Raw genomic sequence first — 26,326 nt, 5'->3', positions numbered from 1 at the left:
AAGGGTATTAGTAGAGCGTGCTAATACTGTGATTGATTATGTGGCATGATATGATTATGTGATAAATATGTGGATGATGTATGATTGTATGCATAATGCTGTGGATGTATCTATTATGTATGCAATTGTGAATGGACTGTTTATGGCTTAGAGTGTGAGCATATGTCCATTGTGGATGATTGTTGATGTTTGCATGACTAAGTGATTTAGCTTGCATATTGTGGCCTTTATGGTGGTATCTAATTCCCATGGTGAGGAATTAGTGAGTGAATTATTGTGGATTGTTGTTGATGTTTGCATGCTAGGTGATTTAGCGTGCATAGCATAGCCCTTGGGGTGGTAGCTAATTCCCATGGTGAGGAATTAGTGATGTGAGTCACTAGGTCTCAAATGAGTGGGACTAGTGAGCTTGGTAGCCGTATCTGGATTTGATCGGTGAGGTTGAACTATATGTTCACGAATAGTCGGTACCGCATGCATGGAGTCTCATTGCATAATGTATGTATTGTGTATAATATGAATGGATGTGTTCCAATATTATACGTGTGTTTTGATGTTTATGTTGAGCATGATTATGAGTATGAGTTGATGTTGTCGTTAATGAATGTGTGATATGATTAGGGTGATGAGATGTGTTCATTTACTTAGCATTACATGATATTTTATAATGCTTATTATATCGATTGAGGAACTCACCCTTACAACTATGTTTTAGGTAACGAGCAGTGATTGAGTAGAAGCTAGTGCTTGAAGTCTAGTGTTGTTCCTTAGTGGGTCATGCTCTGGTAGATGTAACATCGGGACGGGATGTTTTACCTTGTTTCATTGTTGGTTGTTGAACAGTTTTACATGTAATGTGTTACATGGTTTGCATGATTGATTTGATTTCTATCCGCTGCGAATTATGCAAATGTTTATTTTGATTAATAAATGAGCATGACAAACTATTATGGTGAATGGTGTGAAGTGTCAAGTGTGACACCCTTAAATTGCATATCTACTCTGATTTATGTTTGGTTGTTTTAATTATTTATTGGGGTATTTTAGAAGGGTGTTACACGCTCGGGTATTTTTTTTTGTAGCTTCAAGATCGTTACAACCTTAGGCTTGAAAAATAATATTGATCTTCTGTTGAATAATTTGGGGCTGCACTATCTTGTGAATTCTGATTTCCCAGTGTTTGCAAAACATACCCTATAGTTTATTTTTACTCTACAAGTTAACACATATAAGGTACCGGATGGCCCCACTGATTAAGCTGTAAAATTAAAAACCACTGGCACAAAGAGTTTTCAGTCGCACAATTCAAATTACGAAATCCTAATTGAGACTCTCGTCGATATCTTTCACATCCCTACTGATGGGGAAGGTGATGTCCCTAAGTCTTTTAACTCAAATAAATTATGGGCCCATATTTTTGGTGAGACCCTTTATAATGTAAAGAGTGTCAATGCCTCTCGCATTCAAAATCCAGTTTTAGATACATTCACAATGTCCTTACACACACCTTATTTGCTATAGGAGATAGCATAAGGAATGCTTCCCTTAGAGAGTTGTATCTTATTCATGCCATGGTTAATGGCTATTATGTTAATATTCCTACTTTTCTGGCCAAACATCTTAGTCGCGTCACTAACTCCACCATGGGAGATATAGTGATAGGGGGATTGATTACCCCCATAGTGGATCATGTGGATTTTGCTTTCTGTGAGGACATAGAGCTCCCTATTATGGGATGCTCACATTGTGATTTAGGACCCCTTTTTAACATGAGGATGATTTACCCCGATGGTGAATCATATGGCATAATGGTGCATGAGAGGGCTGGACTTTACCTCCTGAACAGAAAACAAGAATAGGAGCTAAGAAAATTTGGTTGTATACTGTTGGAACCCCCTCCGAAGAGGAATTTGAGGATGATGGTTTTCCTAGATATGAAACTAACCATGTAGGTGGTGCTAAGGACATAGGCGAGACTCAAGCCCCCTACCTATCACGAAGATGGGCAATCAAGTCAATATCAGGATCAGCGGGGATGGATGCACTCATAAATGGAGTATCTGAAAGTAGAACAGTAGAGGTAAGGGACAGAGCAAGCACGACATGGTGCTATGGTGGAAGATATACAGAGGTCGCTACAAAAACTCTTGATGCGCTTCTCGCCTCCACAGTGAGGCACTTTGTGAGTTTTTCTATACATTTCCCTACTTGGATTGGAACATTGGGGACAATATTCGATTTAAGTTTGATGGGGTATTTCCCTTATTTTACTGCATTTTTTGTTTTATTTTGATTGTGTGTGATTTTTGTGATGGTAGGATAGTTTCAATTGAATAAGTTGCATATATTGTTGATAAAACACCCGAAAATTAGATTATAAAAAAAATTCCTGAAAAAACTTATGATTTGATAACTTGTTGAGAAAGTATATAGGACTTTTAGGAAGATTGGCTAAGTTTTGGGGCCCGTGGAAAACACATAAAACCGGTATTACTCGAACACCCTTAGTTTCCCAAAAGAGTCACGAGTTTAGCACATGTTTTGTATCATAATACTCGAATTTTGAGAAGTATTTCCTAAGTAATTTATTATGACAGTCTGACACACTTTAGATTCACACATATGTATGATTGGTTGAGAAATAAATAAATAAAATAGCCCAAAAATGATGAAAAAGGAAGTAAAGTGCAATTGCACCTTCTAAGTTGAGTAAACCTCGCCCGGTTATTCATCCCAACGGTGATTAAACTCCAAACATCATCCCAAAATGGACAATAAATAAGCACACAAAAGTGTATAATTTCATTAGTGAATAAAAATAGCAATTATTACTTATCTGGTGTCTAAATAAAAAATTTATAAATCAATCTTATGTGTGTGACGATTATCATAATTCAAAGTGTCTTAAATTGATTGTCAAAATGAAAACAAATAAAATCGATAAGAGACTTAAGTCCAAAGTGTAGCTAGAGATGTGACCAAAGTAAGAAACTATTGATTGTATATGTTTTATGGTTTTTTGTTCCGGTAATGCCTTTGGTGTTGGTGAATATAGGGGAACTTGAATCTTAGTCGGTCAGATTAACAGCCCACGTATGAGCAATGATAAAGCTTTCATCTTTTTGAGTTTTTGAAGGACCGAAAACCGCTTGATCCTAATTCTTTCTAAGCAAGCTTGTTGCTTGAGGACAAGTAACAGTTCAAGTTTGGGGGTATTTGATAGGTGGTAAATGTATTATGTTTCTTGCTTATTTTCACTTTGATTTCATATGTGTTTTAAGCATTTTAATTTGTTTTTACACATTTTTGTCTCCTATGTTTGTTTTCAGGGAATAAGAAGTCAGTGGAGCGAATCGGGACGAAAAAGGCCAAAGATTGCCAAAAGTTGATTTTCTAGTACAAAATTCCCAAGTTCAATATGGTCAGGCTGTGTCTCATGACACTGGTTATGTTCCCCCTTTGGAGGCATGTCAATTAAAGGAGCCTGAGGCTGACACGGCCAGCCCGTGTCCACTGACACGGTTCGTGTCAAGCCTCAGTCAATTGCAAAACCTTTCGCTTTTTGATATTTTTTAGACCTATTGGATTTTATAACTCCCAGTTTCTTTAGGATTGGTGTTAAGTGTCAATTATGTATGAAATTAGTGCTAGCAATTAGTGACTTAAGCCTTAAATTAGGCTAAATAGGGGCCTAAGGATCCATCTTTCATTATATCATTCTAAACAATTGTTGCTCTTATTCTTACCTTAAGTTATTAGCAATCTTTTATAATTTCCAACATTCTTAGTATAATATTGCCTTCATCTTCATCTTTAGTTTATTATTGCTTTAGTTATATTCCCTTTATTTACATTTTCATGAAATTCCCTTTATTTACTTATTATTGTTGTTCATCTCACCATGAGTAAGTAGATCCTTAGGAACATGGGGTTATGAGAGTCACCTCATGACTAACCCCTACTAAATTATTCACTTGTAATTACAAGAAGTTTAAAGTTACTTTATTTTAGAACTTGAAATATAATCCATGTTTATGCCTGTTGCAAAAGCAAATTCAAAAGAGATGTTGATCATGTATCGAAAGATAATGATTCAACATCCAAATGAAATTTGCTAAATAATTGAGTTCGAGGCGCCACTGACAAGGCAACTTGATCTTAGTTGAGATACAATCAAGATGCGTCGTCACGTGACAAGGTGAAACGAACTTGATTAGATTGCTTAGTCGTCCCTGAAACACATTTTGATGTGCACACCATGAAAATAGGTGACACCCAAATTTATATAATTTTCTATAAAAATGGATTAAATCTTCTTGTTACACAAATGTGAATAATCTTAGGGGTAAATCTAGAAGGACAACCATAACTCTTAAGCCTTGTTTTTCGTTATATGTTAAATCTATTTTTCAGTCTGTAATCAAACAAACCAATTTCGATCACTTTATATAAATGCGGTTGAAATAAGAATTGGTAATCACATAAATCTTTGTGGGATCGATACTTTTTACCACTTATCACAATCCTGCACTTGTGGTTCACACACATCATATGAAAGATAAATGATCAAAGTCAATAGTTTTCATTTTTCAATGTGCTTTTGATGATGACAACTTTCATTATGAAAACTCAAAGGGAAACCTATAGGAAAGTGTATTATACAACCATCTTGTCAAGCTAATATGACAAAGTGGTTAAAGATGCAGGAAGATAAGTCGGGGTTTGATCCTTTGTCGATGGTACATAACTTAAATAAATATCAAGCCTTATCTCCAAGAATATTCAAGCAAGTGTCTACATGATTGGCTTAATTGAAAAGTCTTGAAGCTTCAAAGTAATAAAGAGATAAGTGTGAAAGCTCTCCCTATTATGTCTAAGTGAATCGTCCATTGTAAAAACACAAAAGACTTTTTTGTAAGATTATACAGCTAAATTACACAAACCTTAAAACAAGTTTTTAGGCCTATATTTATTAATAAAATAGTCCTACATAGGTTTTGGAGACGTGTTAGTTGAATCTGGAACTATCGGAATGATTTTGGACAAAATTTGTATTGTCCAATCAATTTCCACTTATACCCAATCAATTAGGTTAGTGGAAAAGTTGTCCTAAATCGTTTAGGACAGCGTCTTAATGAACACCAACATATTTGGATATTTTCTCTCCTTTTAAACTTTTTTAATCGATTATTTTTAGTCTATCCAATCGATTGTATCATTAATTTTGGCCCAAGAATGAAGGTGAGAAAAAACAAGAAAGGGGGTTTGAATTGTTTTTGGAAAATAAGCGCTTTTGCAGAATAAGAACACACAAGATTTTATACTGGTTCGCTTATAACACAAAGCTACTCCAGTCCACCCGACCAAGGTGATTTCGCCTTCAAAAAGGACTTAATCCACTAATCTTGAAAGATTATTACAACCAACGTCTAAGAGAAAGATCTCTTAGTCCTCCCAAGTATACAGACTACGCAGAGTCACTTGAGGAACAAAATCAATTTAACAAAAGGAATTTGTAATCTAAAATGCTTCTAAGATTCAGCAAATATTACAGCAAGTAGAGCAAGCAAGTGTTTTCACGTATGAGCAACAGCTCGTGAAAAACTAAGAGAGAGAGAGAGGGTAGAGAATTTCTGTGCGTTCAGGTGTATCTCTCACTGAAGTATGTCGTCCTTTATATAGTGGTGAAAGGACCGTTGTAGTGATGGCAGAATATTTGTCTTTGATGAGATTTTAATGCCATTACTTATGTGTTTCTTGCCAGAACCAATTTGTCTCCCTGAATAACTTCTTTCCAAATATACTTTCTTTCCATTTGAAGTTGTTGTTTCCGTTACTCTTTCTGGATTAGGAGAACCTTCGTCAGAATCTACGTTATCTCTGTCAATCTGAGATTGTGTTGAAGTTACATCAGAGCTTCTGATAGTCCTGATCTTTTTAGCTCATCAGAATTGATTCCAATGGAAGTTTAGAGTTTCTGGACTTCTGCTGTCTTGGTTTTGCTCAGAGTCAGAACTTCTAGAATGCACTTCTTTTTCAGATGCTTCTGATCTTCTAGTACTTGTATCTGATTAGAGTCTGTATCTGATAAAGGATCAGATTACTTTGTTTTTGTTCAGAGTCCTGCACACTTAGAGAAATTTCGTTAGGGTGCCATTTTTGGTTTCATCATTTGTTATCATCAAAATCCTGGAATCTATTGTAGAACTAATTTTGTTCTTACAAAGAAAATTTCCTTTTTTGTACCACCCTCTAACCTATAAATAAAGGCTCTTGCCTTCATATTTTCACATCTAGAAACATTAGTTCTCTCTCTCTCTCTCTCTCTCTCTCTCTCTCTCTCTCTCTCTCTCTCTCTCTCTCTCTCTCTCTCTCTCTCTCTCTCTCTCTCTCTCTCTCTCTCTCTCTCTCTCTATCTATCTATCTATCTATATATCTATCTATCTATCTATCTATCTATCTATCTATCTATCTATCTCTAAATATTTTCAAATATCTCTTACATATTTTTAGTTGTAGCACTTTCGAGAAAGTACTTTTGTGGAATGAGGAATTTTGTATTCCAGAATGGTATAATTGTAAATTCACCACAAAATATTTTTTCTTGGTTGAATAATTTATCCATTGGAGATTGTTTGTTTGGGTTCAAAACTAAACCCTTTAAAAGCATTGGTTTTAGGGTTTAGACTCTAAATCATCATTTTGGTTCGTAATATAAGCCCGTTCAAAAACTTTCATCGGTTCAAGATCAAGTCGGTTTAAAATCTTTCATTATTTCAGGGTTATCGTAGTAAAAACCTCAGTTTGGTTCATAATCTCATCCCAATTAAAAATCTTTATTAGTTTTGAGATAAGCCCGGTATTAAAACCTCATAGGTTCATGGTCATCCCAGTAAAAATCTTGGTTTGGTTCATGAATTTAGCCTAGTTTAAAAGCTCACCTTGTTTCGAGATACGTCTAAGTAAAATCTCGGTTTAGTCTGGGGACTAACCACTTCAAGTTATTGTTTGTAAAGAAGACTAACTACTCCAATCCGTTGTTTGGAAGGAAGACTAACCGCTTCACTCCTTGCTCGTTATTTGGTTCAAAGTTAGCCTGGAACTTTATTTTTTTTCTTGTATAAGGGGGTTCAAGAGTTTATCCTACTAAATGCTCTTAAGATTTAATGGATACTCTCAATAACAAATATTGGGGAGAGGATTAGGTCTTTTCTTTTTTATTGTATCTCTATAGTTTCTTATGTTACTTCTCTATCCTTAACTCTTTATTTCCCGCATTTTATTTCCTGTATTCTTAATTTTTGCTGCTAATTTCTAAAATAGTTTTAAACTCTTAAAATAATTATTAAAAAAATTCAAAAAACCATTTTCGGAAACCCATAATTAACCCCTCCTATTGTGTATGGATTTACATGCTTAACAACTGATACCAAAGTCTAACTCATGTTTAAGGACTAATCGTTTCAAGAGGAAGATGACTTCCAACACCTTTTCAAACAAAACCTCTTTTCTAAACACACATCCATTGTTTAATAGTGCTAGGTTTGAAATATGGAAATCTATATTTAGAATATTAATTAAAAGTATTATTCTCTCAAGTACTCTCTAAATTGCGCCACACCCTAGCTAGGCACCTCACCGCGCGTGTAAGAATGGGTGATGAAGCGTCTTAGTGGTAAAACTGCATTAAATGTGTATGTCCCCCATTACTTTTCAAAAACCGGTCCCAAATGATTATGTTCTGCTTCACACCGGACTATTATATAAAGTTCGATCAATAATACATAAGGCTTACCCCAGCACCTTTGGTGCCCGGTAAAGTCTTGGGGAAACTCTTTCGGAACGGCCAAAGGCCCAGTCCACCAACGCATAATCCATCAAAGACCCACACTACTTGACCCGAATATACAAATAGTTCATATGCAATGAGAAGGTACACAATCTTTATTCTCCAATTTTACTATAATCTTCTTGAATCTTGAACTGGCTTGGGCGCTGGAGTGGTAACCATGGAGGTCCACCCAGCGCCACCGTAAAGGAGATCATAGCCCCCTTTCAAGACCACCATTATCACCCTCTCATCTTTCTTCCTCCTTCATGGAGTTAGATCACCCATTTCTGATTCTCGAATAGAACACCTTCTCTCTCTCACACACACACACACACATGCACACGCACACACACACACACAGGAACACACACACACACACACATACACATATATAGGTTTTTAAGCCCTAAAAATGTTTTGGATACCTACCAATTGAACTAGAAACGGTGTGAATAATTTTGGAAAAAATCGTACTATCCAATCAATTGGTAATTATGCCCAATCGATTAGGTTAGTGCAAAAGTCATCCTTAATCGTTTGGAATATCGTCTTAATGGTCTCCAATGTCTCTGCATCTTTTATTTTATTTTTAACTTTTCTAATCAATTATTTTTAGGTCATCCAATATATTGGAATAAGGTGCCAACCGGTTGGCTTATTAATTTTGGCCCAAAAAAATTCCTTTTGTACCACCCTCTAGCCTATAAATAAAGGGTTTTCCCTTCACATTTTGGCATCCAAAAATGTGAGTTAACTATCTCACTCTCTCTATAATATATTTTCAACTTTCTCTCACATATTTTGAATCGTAGTGCTTTCGAGAAAGTTCATTTGTGAAGTGAGGAATTTTGTATTCTATAAGAGTATAATTATAAGTTCACCCAAAAAAATTGTATTGGTTGAATAACTTATCCATTAGAGATTGTTTGTTTGGGTTCGAAGCTAAACCCTTTAAAAACTTTGGTCTGGGGATTTACATTCTAAGTCGCCTTTTGGTTTGTAAGCTAAGCCCATTTAAAAGCTTTCCTCAGTTCGAGATTAGCCTAGTTTAAAATCTCTCATTGGTTTGTGGCTATCCTGGTAAAAATCTCGATTCGGGTCGTAAGTTTAGCCTAATTAAAATTTTGCTTAGGTTCGAGATAAGTTCGGTATAGAATTTCATAGATTCTTGGTCAGACCAATAAAAACGTTTTAGGTGTAGGTCTGAGTTTCCTTTGTATCTTAAAAGCTAATCTCCTACTTTCACAAGACTCTTGTCACTTAGAGAGACACGACTAGATGAGCTTTCATACTTTCTTTCTTTCACAAATCTAAAGCTTTTAAATTCCTTTTTCAGATATACAAATCATATAAGCACTTCTCTAAAGCCTTAAGCCTTAAACCTTCTATTTGATGCAACTCGATATATCTTTAAGTTAATCACCATCATCAAAGAGTTGGAAAGATATCACCACCTACTTCAACAAGCATTAGCGTTATCGTCATTAATACATCAAGATAGACAACAATATCAAGATCATTAGCTTCATACCTACAAGCACATAGATCCACGTACATAAACTTAGACATGGATTTTCTTGAACCTACGGTTAGATATGCCTACACTAACTGAGTATTTATGTTCATGCACTTGGATCCAAGAAAGCTTAATGTAGCAATAAGATTTTATAACCTTCAGTACAAGGTTGTTCTTAAAGGGGCGAGTAAGATAGGATCGTGGAATTAGATTTTAAACAATTCAAGTATATAAGGAAGAAAAATCATTTATCTTAGTTGAGTTTTTTCTTAAATATTATTTAGTTGATCTTTTAACCTTTAAGCCTTTATTTTACTATACACAGTTATTGTAATTTTATTGAGAGAGTTGAAATTATCAATAAATGAAAATGTTATTTCAATTCTCTTAAATTGCTTTATAGTATTTCTCCCTTTTATTATAGAAACTCTGATTTCATAACTTTGATAAAAAAAAATCATCCTATCAAATATTCGGTTGAAAAACTTTCCCTTTTTTCAAGAAAGTCATATCTCAACCTATAATATTAAACAATTAAGCATTAAAAAGATTCAAAGAAATGATGACACTTACATTTATGAGAAATTTAGGCTTAATTTCAACTTTGATCCCTTTATTTTGCCTTTTTTTAGTTTTGATCCCTTCATTTTAAAAATCACGTTTTTTTGTCCCTTTTTTAAGTTTTATTTTGGATTTTAGTCCCCGGATCAATTTGGAAATAGTTTTTGATGATGCGGTGCTTGTTCTGATGATGTGTCAGTTTCTATTTATCCAAATATATTTCTAAGTCACATCGATTTATTTAAAATTAAATTATTCCATTTAATTTAATATTAATTCAATTATTTTAATAAATCAAATAATTAAAAATCAGAATAAAAATAAAACATTGAACTTGTTTTCCTTCTGGGGAATCTAAAAATCTTCAATCTTGTTATCCTTACAAATATATAACACTCATTATTTTACTTAACCCAAACTAAATCCTTAAATTCTAGTCCAACCAAATCCTTAAATTACGTCAAACTTTACAACCTCGCTTTTCCCCTAGCTTCAAACCTTATCCGCTCCTTCCACGAACACACCCACAAAGTTCACTTTGTTGATTACAACCTCGTCCGCCGTGACTCCTTCCACTCCGTCTCATGGGATGCCACTTTCAAATTATGGACCGTATATCGGCCTCCCTCCGTTCGCATACTATGTTTACTCCGCCATTTGGAACCCTCGTCAAACCGATGTTTTCGCTTCTGCTTCTGGTGAATGTACTCTCCGAATCTGGGACGTTCGTGAGCCAGGTTCCACCATGAATATATTATTGTCATTGCATTAGTTGATAAATCAATTAAGGTTTGGGATGTTAGGAGTTTTAGGGTTCCAATTTCAGTGCTTAAAGGGCATGTGTATGCTGTTAGAAAGGTGAAATTTTCGCCACATGTGCAGAATTTGATGGTGTCATGTTCTTATGATATGTATGTTTGTGTTTAGGATTTCATGGTGGAGGATGTTTTGGTGAGTAAATATGTTCATCATACCTAGTTTGTTGTTGGGGTTGATACGAGTGTTCTTGTTGAAGGACTCATTGCTAGTATTGGTTGGTATGAACTTACTAGTTGGTATCAAGTTGCTTATGTTTTCAATAGGTTTTTTAAGTCATAAGATTCAATGCTTTATGGATCTTTCTGGTTGTATCAATGTTGAGGAGAAATATATGTGATGTCAAGGAACCCAGAAATAGATGAATTGTGACCTAGATGAACACATAAACATGAGAACGAGGAGAACAAGTTCAATGTCTCTTTAATATGTTCTATCTATTCTGATTTTTAATTACTTGATTTATAAGAATAATTGAATTAAATTAAATAAATTAATTTTAAATGAATTGATATGAGATGGAAATATATTTGGGCAAATAGAAATTGACATATCAATAGAATAAGCGATAAATCATCAAAAATTATTTTTAAATTGATTATGAGACTAAAATTAAAAATAAAACTTAAAAAATAGATAAAAATATAATTTTTAAAATAGGAGATTAAAACTAAAAAAAATGAGGGATCAAAGATGGATACAAAAACATATATTGTATTAAGAGATTAAAGGTAGTGCACTGTCAGTGTAAATTTTCTTTACACCATCATCCAATAGAATTATAACATTCTACCATGTCATACCAGTATTTTAAAATTAAAAGTGTGATTTGACGGGATACACGTCTCTGATTGATTGATAGTATAAAAATATTTTACACTGTTAGAGCATAGTCTTTTTTTTCTTGTATTAATAGATCTATTTTTTAAAATATGTACTTATTTTATCCATCAAAGTGTAAGGGCTGTTATGCTATGCAACAGAAAGTGGTAACAGATGAAAAATTATGCAGACAAGTTCTTCACAAAGATTCACTTCATTATAATAATAGTTAGTACAATGAAGAATCTATGAGATGATTGAGAATAATTTCTCAATCCTTCTTGGAATGAAACAGTACACTTAATGCAATAGAAAAGTGAGAGAAATCATTCACAAGGAATGTCAATAGAGGAAGAGAGAATAGTGTCACTTTCTGCCTGCTTTCTCACTGCATCCTCCTTGCTATATATGCTGACACACAGAATATTTTCTGTTAGGGATTTTCACCCTCTTGCCTCTCCTTGGTTCCACAATGTTAGGATCATTTGCCATATGTCCTTCATTGCTTATTATTTGTCCTTTTCCTCCAACAGTATTATTTTGCCATCTCATAACATTACTCCCTTCATTAACAAGGACCTTGTCCTCAAGGTTAGGATACATAACCTTCAATTCATCCCAGTTTTCCCAAGTGACTTCCGTCGGCAAAGTATCCCACTGGACTCGAACCTGTTGAATTGGTTGGCCATTTTGGATGACAGTGCGATGGTTAACAATAGCGTGAGGCAAAATTAATGGTCCTTGCTCAGTAGTAGTTAATGGAAGGGGTATCAGCTATGTATGGTGGTCACCTTTGCATAATTTTAACGCAGACACATGGAACACAGGGTGAATTTTCGCAGTAGTGGGAAGCATCAGCCTGTAAGCAACTTGACCAATGCGCTCCATGACAGGAAAGGGGCCAAAGTAACGTATACTGAGTTTCTGATTGCGCCTAAGAGCTATTGAGTGTTGACGGTAAGGTTGCAACTTGACCAGCACCATGTCACCCACCTTAAATTCAACAAATCGTCATTTATTATCAGCAAATTTCTTCATGATTTGTTGAGCTCGCATCAAATTAGCCTTCAGAGCAGTCAATGTATCATCTCGCTCCGTCAACAGCTGTTGTAACAATGGTGGATCACCATTGTTAACTTCATAGCGAATAAGGCCCGGAGGATCTCGTCCATAAACCACTTTGAATGGTGTCATACCAATACTTGTGTGGAAGGAAGTATTGTATGAGAACTCTGCCCAAGGCAGTAATTTGGACCAAGCACGAGGAGAATCGCTAGTGAAACAACGAAGATAAAGTTCTAAACATTTGTTTACAGCTTCAGATTGGCCATCGGTTTGAGGGTGGTATGTCGTGCTCATAGACAATGTTGTGCCACTGAGTTTGAATAATTGTTGCCAAAATTGGCTTGTGAACACACGATCTCGGTCAGACACAATAGTCTTAGGAAACCCATGAAGTTTAACAATTGTATGAAGAAAGACTTTTGCTACCTTGTAACTGTTATAGTCAGCCTTGAGGGGAATGAAGTGACTATATTTGGATAAACGATCTACAACCACATGACTAACAGTGTAAGAATTAGACGGTGGCAGTCCTGTAATGAAATCCATCGACAAGTCTTCCTAAATTTATTGTGGAATAGGCAGAGGTTGGAGTAATCCAGCAGGTAAGGTTGTCGAGTGTTTGGCTTGTTGACAAACTAAACATTGTGACACAAACTCCTTGATATCCTTAGTCATAGTGGCCCAGAAAAATTGAGTCGCGATGCGCGCTTTAGTGCGTGTAACTCCAGCATGTCCTCCCAAGGTTGAAGAATGAAACTCAGTGAGAATGCGTTTGATCAATTCAGGATGTTGAGGAATAACCAATCTATTCTTCCAGAATAACATATCATGCTTGACTTGATAGTGAGGTGTAGGACATGTACCCAACAAGCATTGATTTCTAATCTCTGCCAACACAGAATCCTCATTCACAGCTGAATGAATCATGGAAATAAGTTGAGGTGTGTGTATTGATAGGGCTAAACAGAATGAACGCGAGAGACTATCAGCTGCAATATTATCCACTCCCGGTTTATACTCGATGGTAAAGTCATATCCCAGAAATTTGTGAAGCCAATGTTGTTGTTCGGGGGTTTGAATCGACTGATTAGTGAGGGATTTGAGGCTGCGTTGATCAGTCTTGATAACAAACTTATGACCAATCAAATAGTGACGAAATTTCGCCAAAGCTTCTGTAATAGCGTAGAGTTCCCGGACATACGCAGATTGCTTTTGCATTCGAGGGCACAATTTTTTTGAAAAATAAGCAATGGGGTGGCGTGCTTGACTTAGCACCGCACCGATACCGGACCCGGAAGCATCAGTCTCAAGAGTAAAAGGCAATCGGAAATCTGGTAATGATAAAACTGGGGCTTGTGTGATGGCCTGTTTGAGTTTGTCGAAAGCTTCAGTAGCTGCTGGAGTCCAATGGAAAGCATCTTTTTTTAAAAGTTCAGTGAGGGGTGAGGCAATGGCAGCATAATTGCGAATAAAACGACGGTAATAACCTGATAATCCTAAGAACCCTCGAAGCTGTTTGAGAGAAGACGGAACTTTCCATTCCATGACAGCTTGAATCTTAGATTTATCCATTTCAACGCCTTGATTTGAGATGGTATGGCCTAGATAATCCACTGAAGTAAGGCCAAAGCAACATTTGGAAAGCTTTGCAAATAGCTCATGTTGTTCTAGCAACCTTAATACAACCTTCAGGTGTTCAAGGTGTGCAGACCAAGAGGGGTTGTACACCAGTATATCATCAAAGAAGACTAACACAAACTTGCGTAATTGGTCTCGAAAAACAGAATTCATAAGACTTTGGAACGAAGCTGGTGCATTGGATAACCCGAACGGCATGACAAGCCACTCATACAGCCCTTGATGTGTACGAAAAGCAGTCTTATGACGATCCTCAGGATTAACTAAGATTTGATGGTAGCCTGCTCTCAAATCTAATTTAGAAAAATAAGCAGCTCCAAACAGTTCGTCCAACAACTCATCAACTGTTGGTATTGGAAAGCTATCTTTGACTGTAATCGCGTTTAATGCACGATAATCAGTGCAAAAACGCCAGGATCCATCTGTCTTTTTAACCAGCAAAACCGGGGATGAAAACGGGCTAGTACTAGGTTGAATAATACCCTGTTGTAACATTTCAGAAACCATTCGTTCAATTTCTGCTTTCTGACTGTGTGGATATCTATAAGGTTTGACCTTAACCGGATTACTACCATCAAAAAGAGGAATCGAATGATCTTGTACCCTTGGTGGAGGTAAACGATTAGGTTCCTCAAAAACCTTCCAATAACGGTGCAACAAGGTAGCTAAATCGTCTGGTAATTTATCAAGAGTAGCTACTGATGATGATGGTGCTATAGAGTGGAATTGCAGAGTATACGATGAATCAATAGAATGTGTGTTATGGAGACGACGAATATGATGAAATTGAGACTGACTCGGTTCCATGAATTGCTCTCCTCGAAGAGTGATGAATTTGTTGTTGCAGTAGAATTTAATCAATAACACATCATAGTCCGCAATGTGAGGACCTAGAGTCTTGAGCCATGGTGCTCCTAGTACCAAATCAGCACCAGTAATAGGAAGTAAATACACTGGAAGGTGGAGATTGTGACCCTGTATCGTGACTGGTAAGTCCTGAATCAATCCCGAAGCCGTCAGTGTGTTACCATTTCCCACAAGAACTTGAAATTGAGGAGCTTGTTGAATTGGCAATTTCAAACACTGAGCTATGTGTGGCTGCAAAAAATTATCGGAGCTACCACTATCAAGGAGAACCTGGACTTGTACTCCTTGAACGTGCCCTTGAAAACGAAGTGTGCCTGCACGATGCGCACCGTTGAGGGCATTAAATGAGAGATGGTGCTCTGTTTCAAGTATCTGAAGTAAAGAATCAGCATCTGGCGGATCTGTTTCTTGCTCGGGTGAATCAGAATCATCAATTTGGAGAAGGAGGTAGTGTTTATTTGGACAACGATGGTTGGGTGTGAACTTGTCATCACAATAGAAGCATTGGCCCTTGCTACGCCTGAGTTGAATCTCAGCAGCGGTGATGCTGCGAATGGGACGAGGGTTGGGAATTGGTGTTTGAGTTTGGGGTCGGGTTGATGGAGCGGGTAGAATGGCGTTGGTGGGTCGGGTCAGAGAGTGTGGGCTAGGATTGTAAATGGGCTTTGTGGTTTGTGGGTAGGGTTTTGTGAAGGGGGTGTATTTTTCTGCAAATAATTTAGCTAAGGAAAGGGCGTGAGAGAGAGAGGTAGGGTTTTGGGCTATGACATCACGACGGATCTCGGGCTTAAGCCCACTAATGAAACAATCCAAGATTGCATCCGGTGATAGGCCATGGGAGCGATTAGCAAGGGTTGTGAAGGTGGAGTAGTATTCACTGATCGTTGAGGTCTGTGTTAATTTGAAAAGGGTAGGTCGTGGAGATTCGTATGGAGAAGGACCATATTCCAATTCAAGAGCACGTGTGAAAGCACCCCAAGATCGGAAAGGGTTGTTACGGGTAATCATTTGATACCAAGGTACGACATCCTTGTCAAGATGCACCGCCGCAATGGTAAGGCGTTGATTGTCCGGTGTCGAGTAATAATCAAAAAACTGTTCAACTTTAAAGATCCAGTTCAATACCTCAGTACCGTCGAATCTGGGAAAATCAAGCTTCACGTTGCGTATCTGAAACGGCTGCCGTGGAGTTCCGTCTGAGCTCCCGCTACCTTTCAAGGCGGAAGAGAGTTGTAAAGAGCCCAGTTGTGCTTCAACCCGTTCGAGACGCGCCATATCGTTGTGTCGGTGTTGCATATAGTCGTTATGTCGTGCGTCGGCATCTTCCATCATCTTCTGCATCGTGGTGTTGATACCATTGATGGCAGCTTCCAAACCTTTCATTCGCGTATTTTCCGCCATGGTAAGTCGATGAAAGCACCAAATGTAAGGGCTGTTATGCTATGCAACAGAAAGTGGTAACAGATGAAAAATTATGCAGACAAATTCTTCACAAAGATTCACTTCATTATAATAATAGTTAGTACAATGAAGAATCTATGAGATGATTGAGAATAATTTCTCAATCCTTCTTGGAATGAAACACTACACTTAATGCAATAGAAAAGTGAGAGAAATCATTCACAAGGAATGCCAATAGAGGAAGAGAGAATAGTGTCACTTGTTGCCTGCTTTCTCACTGCATCCTCCTTGCTATATATGCTGACACACAGAATATTTTCTGTTAGGGATTTTCACCCTCTTGCCTCTCCTTGGTTCCACAATGTTAGGATCATTTGCCATCTGTCCTTCATTGCTTATTATTTGTCCTTTTCCTCTAACAGTATTATTTTGCCAGCTCATAACACAAAGCTTTAATTATAACCTTGATAGAACAACATATACTTTGATATGGACACATTTCCGTAGAAAAAGCTCAGACTTCCATTAACCCCCTTATAGCAGTATTTGTTTGTTTTAGAATTATGTAAAAAATCTACACCTATTTTAACATTCTTAAGCAAGAACACTTATCTTAATTGATGGTTATATAAGACATCAAATGCAAGACGTTGGCCCAATCCGCGACATTCTATTTTATTTACCAAAAACAGCAACAATAAAAATGAATAACATGAGATAGCATAGAATCACATCAACATGGAATACACTTCGATTTATTCATTTTGACGTTGCAATGCCAAATATAAACTATTACAGCTATGTTTGGTTCTTGCAACTCAAAATACCTATTTGACCTATGCAAAATCTAAAAAGACCTTGACCTTATCCTTTCAAAACTTCTAGAATAACAGTTTAAAGTTAACAACTTGCCTAAACCTAAATCCAAATCCTATACTATACATCAAATTTAAGCATATCTCCGTTTAATCATAATATAACAAAGAATTCTCTTATTGCAAAGATGAACATAATAATAATGATGTAAAGATCATTTACCAACATGAGGAATCCAAGCTCACTAGTGTTATTTAAATTTATCTAAGCATAAATATGAAACGCGAATATTATGACGTTGATTTTCAAAAATTAAATTAGTAAGTATAATATTATTAAATTAAATTAGTAAGTATAATATTATTCTAGTAAGATAAATTATGAGGTTTCAACTGCCACAATTTTTAAAATTAATTGTGACGGTTTCGACTACCACAATTTTCAAAAACTAAATTGAGGATTAATTCGACTAGATTAATTTTAAAAACTCATAAAGTTTGAGATAAATATATAAAGTATAAAGAACAATCTCCTAGGTTGTTGCGCAATACAAAGTTCTGAATCCAGGATAATTTAAGTTAGCTAGAGGCTATAACTTAAGCTACTTGCACCTCCTTTGTTTCCTTTTATCTATTCTTGATGGGTTCCTACAATACAGCCCAACCCAAAATTAATTAAATTGTATTTTTATTTAATTTAATGAGCTTTTCAATCTTCTTCCTATATATATATATTTAAATATATTATTGGAATGATCTTTTTAATAATTTACATCAAGGAACAACTTACTTAAACAAAAAGACATTTGATTTAAATATGCAAGGATAATCACACAAAGCACTAGCTGCAAATAACATATTACATATATATTATACACAACTGAAAGCTAGAGAAAGAAACCCAAAAAAATAATAGGGACTAAAGAAGGCTAGAATTGTTTCACTATATGGTACAGCTAAATTATACATTCAAATAGAAAAGACAACAATCACTGAACGGATTTTACTCTAAAATTATGCTTGGTGGAAGGTGTACACTTAGAGCTTGCTCTGGACATGTGGCAAGTTTCACAATGGAACTACCACTGAGGTTGTAATTTCTCTGGACTTCACTGAATCCACCACACAACACTTGTTCAACCCAATTCTCCACCTCCATATCCCTGTATGAGCCATATGCGGCTGCAACCAATTGGTCCGTGACTTCTGTTTCGATTTGTAAGACACACTCGGAACCAAGAATTTTGTTGAAGTTACTTCTGACCAATTTCAACAATCTATCCGCAAGTGCATCAAAATCATATGGTTTGAAAACAACTGTTTCATCGACTTGATTATACAAATCTTGCAACCAAAGGTTTTGGTTCTCAGTTGAGACATGTTCATAGTTTCCATCATCTGTTTGTTTCTGTTCATCCTCTTCAGCTGGAAGATTCAAGTCTAAAAGCCAGTTTGATGTTGTATGTGGCCTTTTGGCCGTATCTGAGAGAAAATGAGGATCGTGAAGTTCATTGTCACCAACCAGTTTTCGTTTGTTCATGAAATTTAGATTAGGAATGACATCGGTTGAATTGTTAGTTATACTGATGCTTTGGCTTCTGTTGTCTCTAACCACATGTTCAACTTTTATCTTGATAGCTACTCCCTTCTCCCTCAGTATTCTTTCCTCAGAATAGTAGGAAGGCCCCCTTGTTTGCATCAAACTATTTTCGTAACCTGAGAAAGAAAGCACGAATATTGCATTGTTTACACTAACTTCGCGTCCATGCGAATCTATGATTTTTCCTGTCTTGATGGCTTGAGACAAACTAGTTTGAGCTACTATATCTGCTTTGTCAACATTTTCAATGAAAACAACAGACAAGGGTTTCTTGCAGCACTCATCTACAATGAAATCAAGGTTAGTCTTCCCTCTAAATTTCATGTGGCATCCAACCACTTCTTCGGAACTTAGATCCACAAAAGTGAAGTTTTCCCGGCTTCCATACAGTAACTCAGCTAGAGAAACCGCAAGTTTCTTTTTCCCAAGCCTATCAGGTCCAACAAAATTCATCCATCTGTCTCCCCTTGCTCCATGGTCTTTATCCCTTTTTGTTGAGCCGCTGACTATTGTTCTGATAATAGCCCTTATGGCTTCCTCTTGCCAGCTTACCTCCTTGGAAAGAGCTTCAAAAATAACTTTAGGATTTCTTGCATCAACTTGTCGACAATAGTCATAACTTAAGCAGGATGAAGATTGAGATGGATGCTTCATGATATTCTCTTCATCCAAATTAAAGCTTGAAGAAAATCGATTAGGGGTTTCCTTTGGAGGCTCCATTGTATATTGAACTGTAGGTTTCTTCAATTTATTGCTGGTAGGAGAGGAGCATATTCCTAAGCCAAGGTCGGTGGTTACTGAAGTCACAGATGTGGGAGACAGTTGACTACCATCGGACACACTTGAACTGGACATGTTGCATGATCTTAGGTCACCTGTCTCGAGATCTTTTACTTTCTGGAACATCTCAGTTAGTTTCGGAGTATTGTTATCCTGTTTTGTCATGAAGAGAGCGGGAAAAGGACTTCTGGATTGTAATGTTGCCATTGATTGAACACCAACGGGTACATGAGAGTTGAGGTTGATGTGTTCAGTAGGTGATTTGTCTAAGATTTTGCTTCTGCGGTTGTCAGCATCTTCATTTTTGTTGTCAGCAGTACAATGAAACCCCACAACAATAGGACAAGTATTTTCCTCGGGTATACGCTGATGCAGAACTTGGCATATGTTGTCCAAGTTGGTATGCGTCGTACAAGATTCACTACTATCCACCAAAACACCATCTTTGGTCTGCACTGAATGAAAGAAAAGTGGTCTTTTACACAAAAAATGAAAAGGTCTAAAGATGTGGTGAGAGAGAAAGAAAGCAAGTGAGGTATTAAAAGGAGAGTGAAAAAATCAAGATTGAAAAGGAACTGGAGATGATATAATAAACAATCAAATGAACTACAATTACCATGTAAAAATAAAACTAGATATCATTTATCATATAACTTGTCATAATAAATCTTTAGAACAAAAACCATTGTAACATCAATGATCTATTGATCTTCTTTCAATAGTACTATGACCACTGATGGCAAGACAAATAGAAAAAGCAAAAATCTTAAAGCCTTCAAATTGTTGAATTAACTATTTAAGCACATGCTACTAGAGTCAACCAGTAAGCAAAAACAAGCAAGTCGTCCCAAGAATTGCTCATCCTCGGTGTTTACTACAATTATGCACATGCATGTTATAAGGGATAAAGGAAAAAAACAATCAATGATTAAAAAGCCCCTTGAAAATAAATAATCACAGAGGAAGTAGGTCCACTTCCTCAATCAAGCTCCTTTAATCTTTTATTTTCCAGGGAAATTGCTTACCTTAAGTATATTTTCTTTTAATTTAATCCATTTTAAGGTTGGTAAAATAACCTCCTCACTCAACAAGAATTGTCCCAATAAAATACAAATAATTTATACTGAATTTAGTAGATTTAACTGAATGATACACACCTTAACATTCAATGCTTTTGCAGTGCCAAATTCTGTAGTCTTTAACCATTGAGGTAAGCTAGATGAGTATAGATCAGGAGCCGAAACAGAAAATCTTTCCTTCGAACCAGCAAGGATTTCATGTTCACAGTTTTCACCATATTGATGAGAGTGAGGAACACATCCAAATGAACCATCTAGTGGTCTTTTCAAATCAGATTGTGATGAAAAAAAGCCACCAAGTGGTACAAAAGAATCCATTAAGCTGTAAACCAAACAAAAAAAAAATCTTGTTTAGAGAAAAACCATGAGAATCTAATAACTCTGTCAAAGATACAGACTTCACATCAAAGCTGCAACCCATCTCCAAGTTTCTAAATGTCAACAAGTTAATTACAAGAAACACAAAATACCAATATCTTATAAAGCTGCAACACAAATTTAATGGAATCAAAATTTATAAATGGTTGTCGTCCTCAAACTCAAGTTGCAAAAACAAATTCATGCCAGAAATTTTTTTGTAACTGGTTGCCATCATAAGAACATCTAGCATATGATACACTAAAACTAAAAAACTAAAAAATCAAATAAGATGCACAATGATGGATTAACTCATCCCCTATGCTTTAAAATTTTGATATTATTAAAAAAATAAAGGGAGCATAGGCTTTGCCACAAAGTTAAGATAAGGAAATGAATTTTATTTATTTAAAAAATAGAAGTAGCAATTAAATATTTGAAATCAGAACATAACAATAACAAGAGACATGAACATAAATAAGTAAACACAAAAGGATATAAGATATACCTTGGTCTGGGGCTATGATATGATTCAGAAGGCTTAACAGAAGTGATGGGAAGAATCTGCAAATCCCAATCTTTCTCCACAGAAGGAAACCTACCAAGAAATTTCAAGTAACTCTCATAACTAGCAGCAGAACCCACCAACCAAAACTTATCATAATGAATCTTCAACAATTTCGCTAATTCCTCAACAACACTCTCCCCAAACCCACCCTCACCATTCACCAAACCCTTCAACTCCCCAAAACTCACTATAACACCGGGTCCCACGCACTCCTCCGCCATAACAGCAATCTCCCTCAACCTCAAACCCACTATCTCACCATCACCACTCTCCAATTCCTTCCCAATACAAATCACGCGCAGCCCCGCAAGCTCCAGAGGCAAAACCCCCTCCCTTCTTTTCTCCACCGCCTCCGTAAAGCTTCTCAGAGCATCATTACCACATGCACCGAGAAGCAGAGGATTCCTCCCTTTACTCCGAACAAGAATCTCCCCAATCCGCCGGAAATTATCATCCTCATCACCAAAACCAGACAAAAACGGAAACCCAAACCCAAACCCCCGGCGAGGCTGCTCCGTTAGGTTACATAGAAAAACAGGCGGACCGCGAGAACGAAAGAGATGCGGAAGAGGACGAAGTATAGCCAACTTAATCTCGGAGCTCCGAAAACCCGCCTCCGCGAAAACCCGACTAACAACCGGGTCATCCAGAATAGACAAAATCAAATGCTGTAACTCAACTTTAACGGAAGAAACAGAAAACGTTTGCTGATTCTGCAACTGCTGCTGCTGATGATAAAAATGAAAATTATCAGGATGACGGCGTTGATTCGCCTGAGACCGTTTCACCGCAGCCATAAGCGAGTTAGAAACCGGCGGCTCGTGATCGGGAGAAACATTATTATGCGAAGAAGGTGCTCTATCCAGCGACACCGATAAACAAAGATCAAGCGCTTTAAACTGTAACCTTGGCGAATAAGCCGAGTTTCTCGAACGACAACACGCGTCGCGTAGAATCGAAGAAGACGGTAACGATAACAGTGCTGACACTGCATGAAGTGACGTCGTTTGAGCATGTCCGCGGCGTTTTGCTACCGCGACAGCTTCGTCTAGTGCCCGTCCGGCTTCCGGCGTTAAGCATTGCCTCGCCACGGATACTGGCGTTGGCATGGTTGGTTTTCATAAACCGATGGGTTATTCCTAAAAAGGATGGAAAATAACGGTTTGAGAGGTTAATAAATTAGAAAAGGGGTTTTGTGTAGTATAGTGGAGACTGAGGACTGATAGTATAATTTGCAATTTGCAGAGGTTATATATAAATATTATAATAATGAACTGTGTAAAGTGGAGTAGTGGTAAGAAGTGAGTGAGGGAATATTATTAAAGAAAATTGATAGGATTAAGTGGTTAATGAAGATGGTTAATAAAATGGCGGGGCCTAGAAAAGATTGTGAGATATTCGATTATAATGTGTATAAAGAGAGAGGGTAATTTGTTTGAGATTTGATATGGGGTGGGGGGTACATGATTGAAATTGAGAGAGATTTGTTTGTCGCTAGCTTGTCTTTGGTTGCGATTGGGAGAAGGTGGAGTTGAGTATCAAAGAGGCTACGTACTCTTTTACTACTGCTACTCGTCGTCGTCTTCATCGTCGTCATCATCATCATCATGTTTATGGTTGCTTTTATTTTATTTTTCATCAGTGTGAGAAAGGGAGAGATGCTTCCTCCACTTACTTTTGGTGGGCCAAACACCACAGTCACCTTCTGCTCACGTGTACTACCTCTTTGATTATGTGGATTTTGGATACCAATCAATTTCATCAAAATTATGAAAAATTATTTCAACTTTAACTTACTCCATATACTCCTTTTTAATTTACTTTTTACATCATTCAAAAAAATTAATTATTATTATTCTTAAATAATAATTCTTTTTTTTATTTATAATAATATTCTTAATTATTTATATTAAATTTATTTTATTTTTTTCTTGGTAAATATTATTTAAAGATAATTTTGACAAAAATGTAGTTAATACTGCCTTAAATTTTATCGGTGACAATTAAAGATAGATAAATTTTTTTAAGAAAGTGGTACTAAAAAAGGAAAGGTTATTTTTAATTCGAAAGAATTTTATATAATTAATTTATTTAAAATTTATTTTATGATACATAATCAAACACGAAAAATATTTGCATAGAAATGAATAATACATAATTTTATAAATAATCAATCATAATTTTTTTATTAATTAAAAAGTTTAAAAAACAAATCTCTTTTATTTTTTAATAGATCAATACTTTCTTTAAACAGATTATATAGCAAAAAAAAACTGATACAACAAGAGAGGGGGACAAAACCAAAAACAAGAGAGGGAGACAAAGCCAAAATCCTCTTTGAAAGAAACAAACCTAAAGAATAACAAAACTAAGCGTATTCTTTACAAAATCAACCCTAAAAAAATATGAAAGTAAAGTGTATTTGGTGTAATTAGTTATGTTAGCAAGCAAGTCCGGCAGCTATTCCCTTCTCGAAAGATAAGAGAAATCACAAAGGACGTGTTCGCAGTGATATTAACACAATTAATCCATCTGGTACGGATTTTCCAAAGAACTTTAAAAGGGGGTTGAAAACTTGAACCACAACCATAGAATCTGATTCTAACCAAAATTTCATTCAACCCTTCTCATGAGCGAACTCAATTGCTAACATAGCACCGGAGAGTTCAGAGATGAGAGAATTAGAAACCCCAAAAATTAACATAAGCACCAAAAAATCTACCATCAAAATCTCTAGCAATGTCTCCACAAGCATAAGAACTCAGATTGCCTAAATAAGCACCATCACAATTAATCTTGATTCAATCCCACAGAGATAGCTTCCAAATAACTTCCACAACCTTGAGAGCACAAGGAAGCTAAATAGTGATTTTGAAATATTTCAACAACTCAAAATCATGAATATTAATAAAAGAGGGAGTTTTGAAATTATTTTCAGCCAACTCACAAACCGACATTATACTAAAAATTGAAGAAGAAGTAAAGATTTTCTTGTCTTTAAATTTGACATTGTTTCTAGCAAGCCAAACAGCATTCGGCAGATGGATAATAGCAACATTAAAAATTAACTTACATTGGTCCGACCAATTACGGTTGCAGATGCTCCAAATATCATGCTCAAACCATAAATAAATGTTTTAATCATGCTCAAAGAAAATATAGAAAGTTTAAAATCTTGCAAAAGTATTATACACTTTTGCTTGAAAAAGAAATAATTTTGAAGAAAAAAGTTTAAGGATTTAAGAATGAAAAATAATATTTTTAAAGAAAAGCATCAATCATCTAGAGCAAGTAGCTCTGACTCTGATGAATATGAAAAGTTCATCAAGAGTTTTTAGTTAATGGAATAGAAAAAAACAAGATGGTTTCGATTATCTATAATATAAATAAGAACAACATGAGAGGAGTTAATTGTATTGGGTATGGGTGTTCAAAACTGAACCGTTTCAATAGAAAATCGCAAATTAAACTAAACCAAACTGAAACTGCATAAAACTGCATTTGATTCGGATATGTTTGAGTCATTTTTTAATAAAATCGCGCAGTTCAATTTGGTTTGTGGTTTGTATTTTGCAAAACGAACAAAACCAAACCAAACTGAATTATTGTTACAACCCAGACTTCCTTTATCTCACATTCAACCCAAAACACAAATCTATTATGCCTTAATCTTACAATTACGAACGATTTTCTCTTATTCTTGTTGAATTGCAATTCCTTATGCCGAAGCAGGTTGCTCGACAGAACAAAGAAGTGTCAAACCACCTAGTATGTTGAGTTGTGTTAGTGTGTCGAAGTGTCGAAGCATGTTGCTTCACACAGGATTTCGACTTATGCCTATTTTAGTAGTGTTAGCTATTTTGGGTTTTTATAGTTTTGGGTTTTGGCTTGAGGTCCAGGTTAACCTAAATCTATAAATAGAGGGAGTAACCCTTATTTTTGTAGTGAAGTGAGTAGAGTATTCATAACATTGTAATTCACAGTATTTTGCAGTTGTAAAATGAATAAGAAGTTTTTCACAGTTTGTGGACAGAGAGAAACTCTGCAAAATTTAATTCTCCTTCTCCTTCATCGTTCTCTACTTTCTTTCTTTCTCCATTGTTCTTTTATGCTATTGCCATTGTGTGGGTGATAAAAATCTTGTTCATCAAGATTGATTGAAATTCTCCATAGATTGTGGTGGATTTCCAACATCTGGTATCAAGAGCTCCAGTTTAAATGATTCGTGGGAAGAAAATCACCATGGCAACGAATCATCCAAACATGCGTTTTCCAGCAAATCTTCTGATTCTCAAGAACAACAATTATGAGAATCGGTGCAAGCAGATAAAGGTTGTGTTTTGTTATTGAGATCTTTGGGATCTTGTGAAAGAAGGAGTGGCAACGCTTACAGAAGATGCGAAAAATCAAGAAAAGGTTGCACATAAAGAATTGAAGAAGAAAGATTATAAATCTCTCTTTATAATCCATCAATGTGTTGATGCAGATAACTTTGAAAAGGTTAGTGATGCAGAGTCAGTGAAAGAAGCATGGGAAATTCTGGAGAAATCGTTTGGAAGCACGGATAAGATGAAAGAGGTGAGGTTACAAACTCACAAAAGAACGTATGA

General features: G+C 36.1%; 1 protein-coding gene and 1 pseudogene across 1 annotated transcript; one reads left to right on the top strand and one right to left on the bottom strand.

The window, feature by feature from the left end:
* The first annotated feature begins 1,571 nt into the window (after positions 1–1,571).
* Positions 1,572–11,006, top strand: LOC127080246 (peroxisome biogenesis protein 7-like; annotated as a pseudogene).
* Positions 11,007–18,122: 7,116 nt separating this feature from the next.
* On the bottom strand, positions 18,123–23,332 carry LOC127083977 (protein SMAX1-LIKE 7). The gene is made up of 3 exons (XM_051024340.1): positions 21,657–23,332; positions 20,870–21,113; positions 18,123–20,162 (listed from the first exon to the last, which is right to left on the bottom strand). The coding sequence occupies exons 1-3, from the start codon at positions 22,823–22,825 to the stop codon at positions 18,336–18,338; spliced, it is 3,240 nt and encodes a 1,079-aa protein (XP_050880297.1). The 5' UTR covers positions 22,826–23,332; the 3' UTR covers positions 18,123–18,335.
* Between the last annotated feature and the right edge of the window lie 2,994 nt (positions 23,333–26,326).

The sequence above is a fragment of the Lathyrus oleraceus genome, chromosome 5 (genome assembly GCF_024323335.1).
Source record: "Lathyrus oleraceus cultivar Zhongwan6 chromosome 5, CAAS_Psat_ZW6_1.0, whole genome shotgun sequence".
Taxonomy (NCBI): domain Eukaryota; kingdom Viridiplantae; phylum Streptophyta; class Magnoliopsida; order Fabales; family Fabaceae; genus Lathyrus; species Lathyrus oleraceus.
The sequence above is the reverse complement of the archived record's forward strand: the minus strand, read 5'-3'. Positions and strand labels throughout refer to the sequence as shown.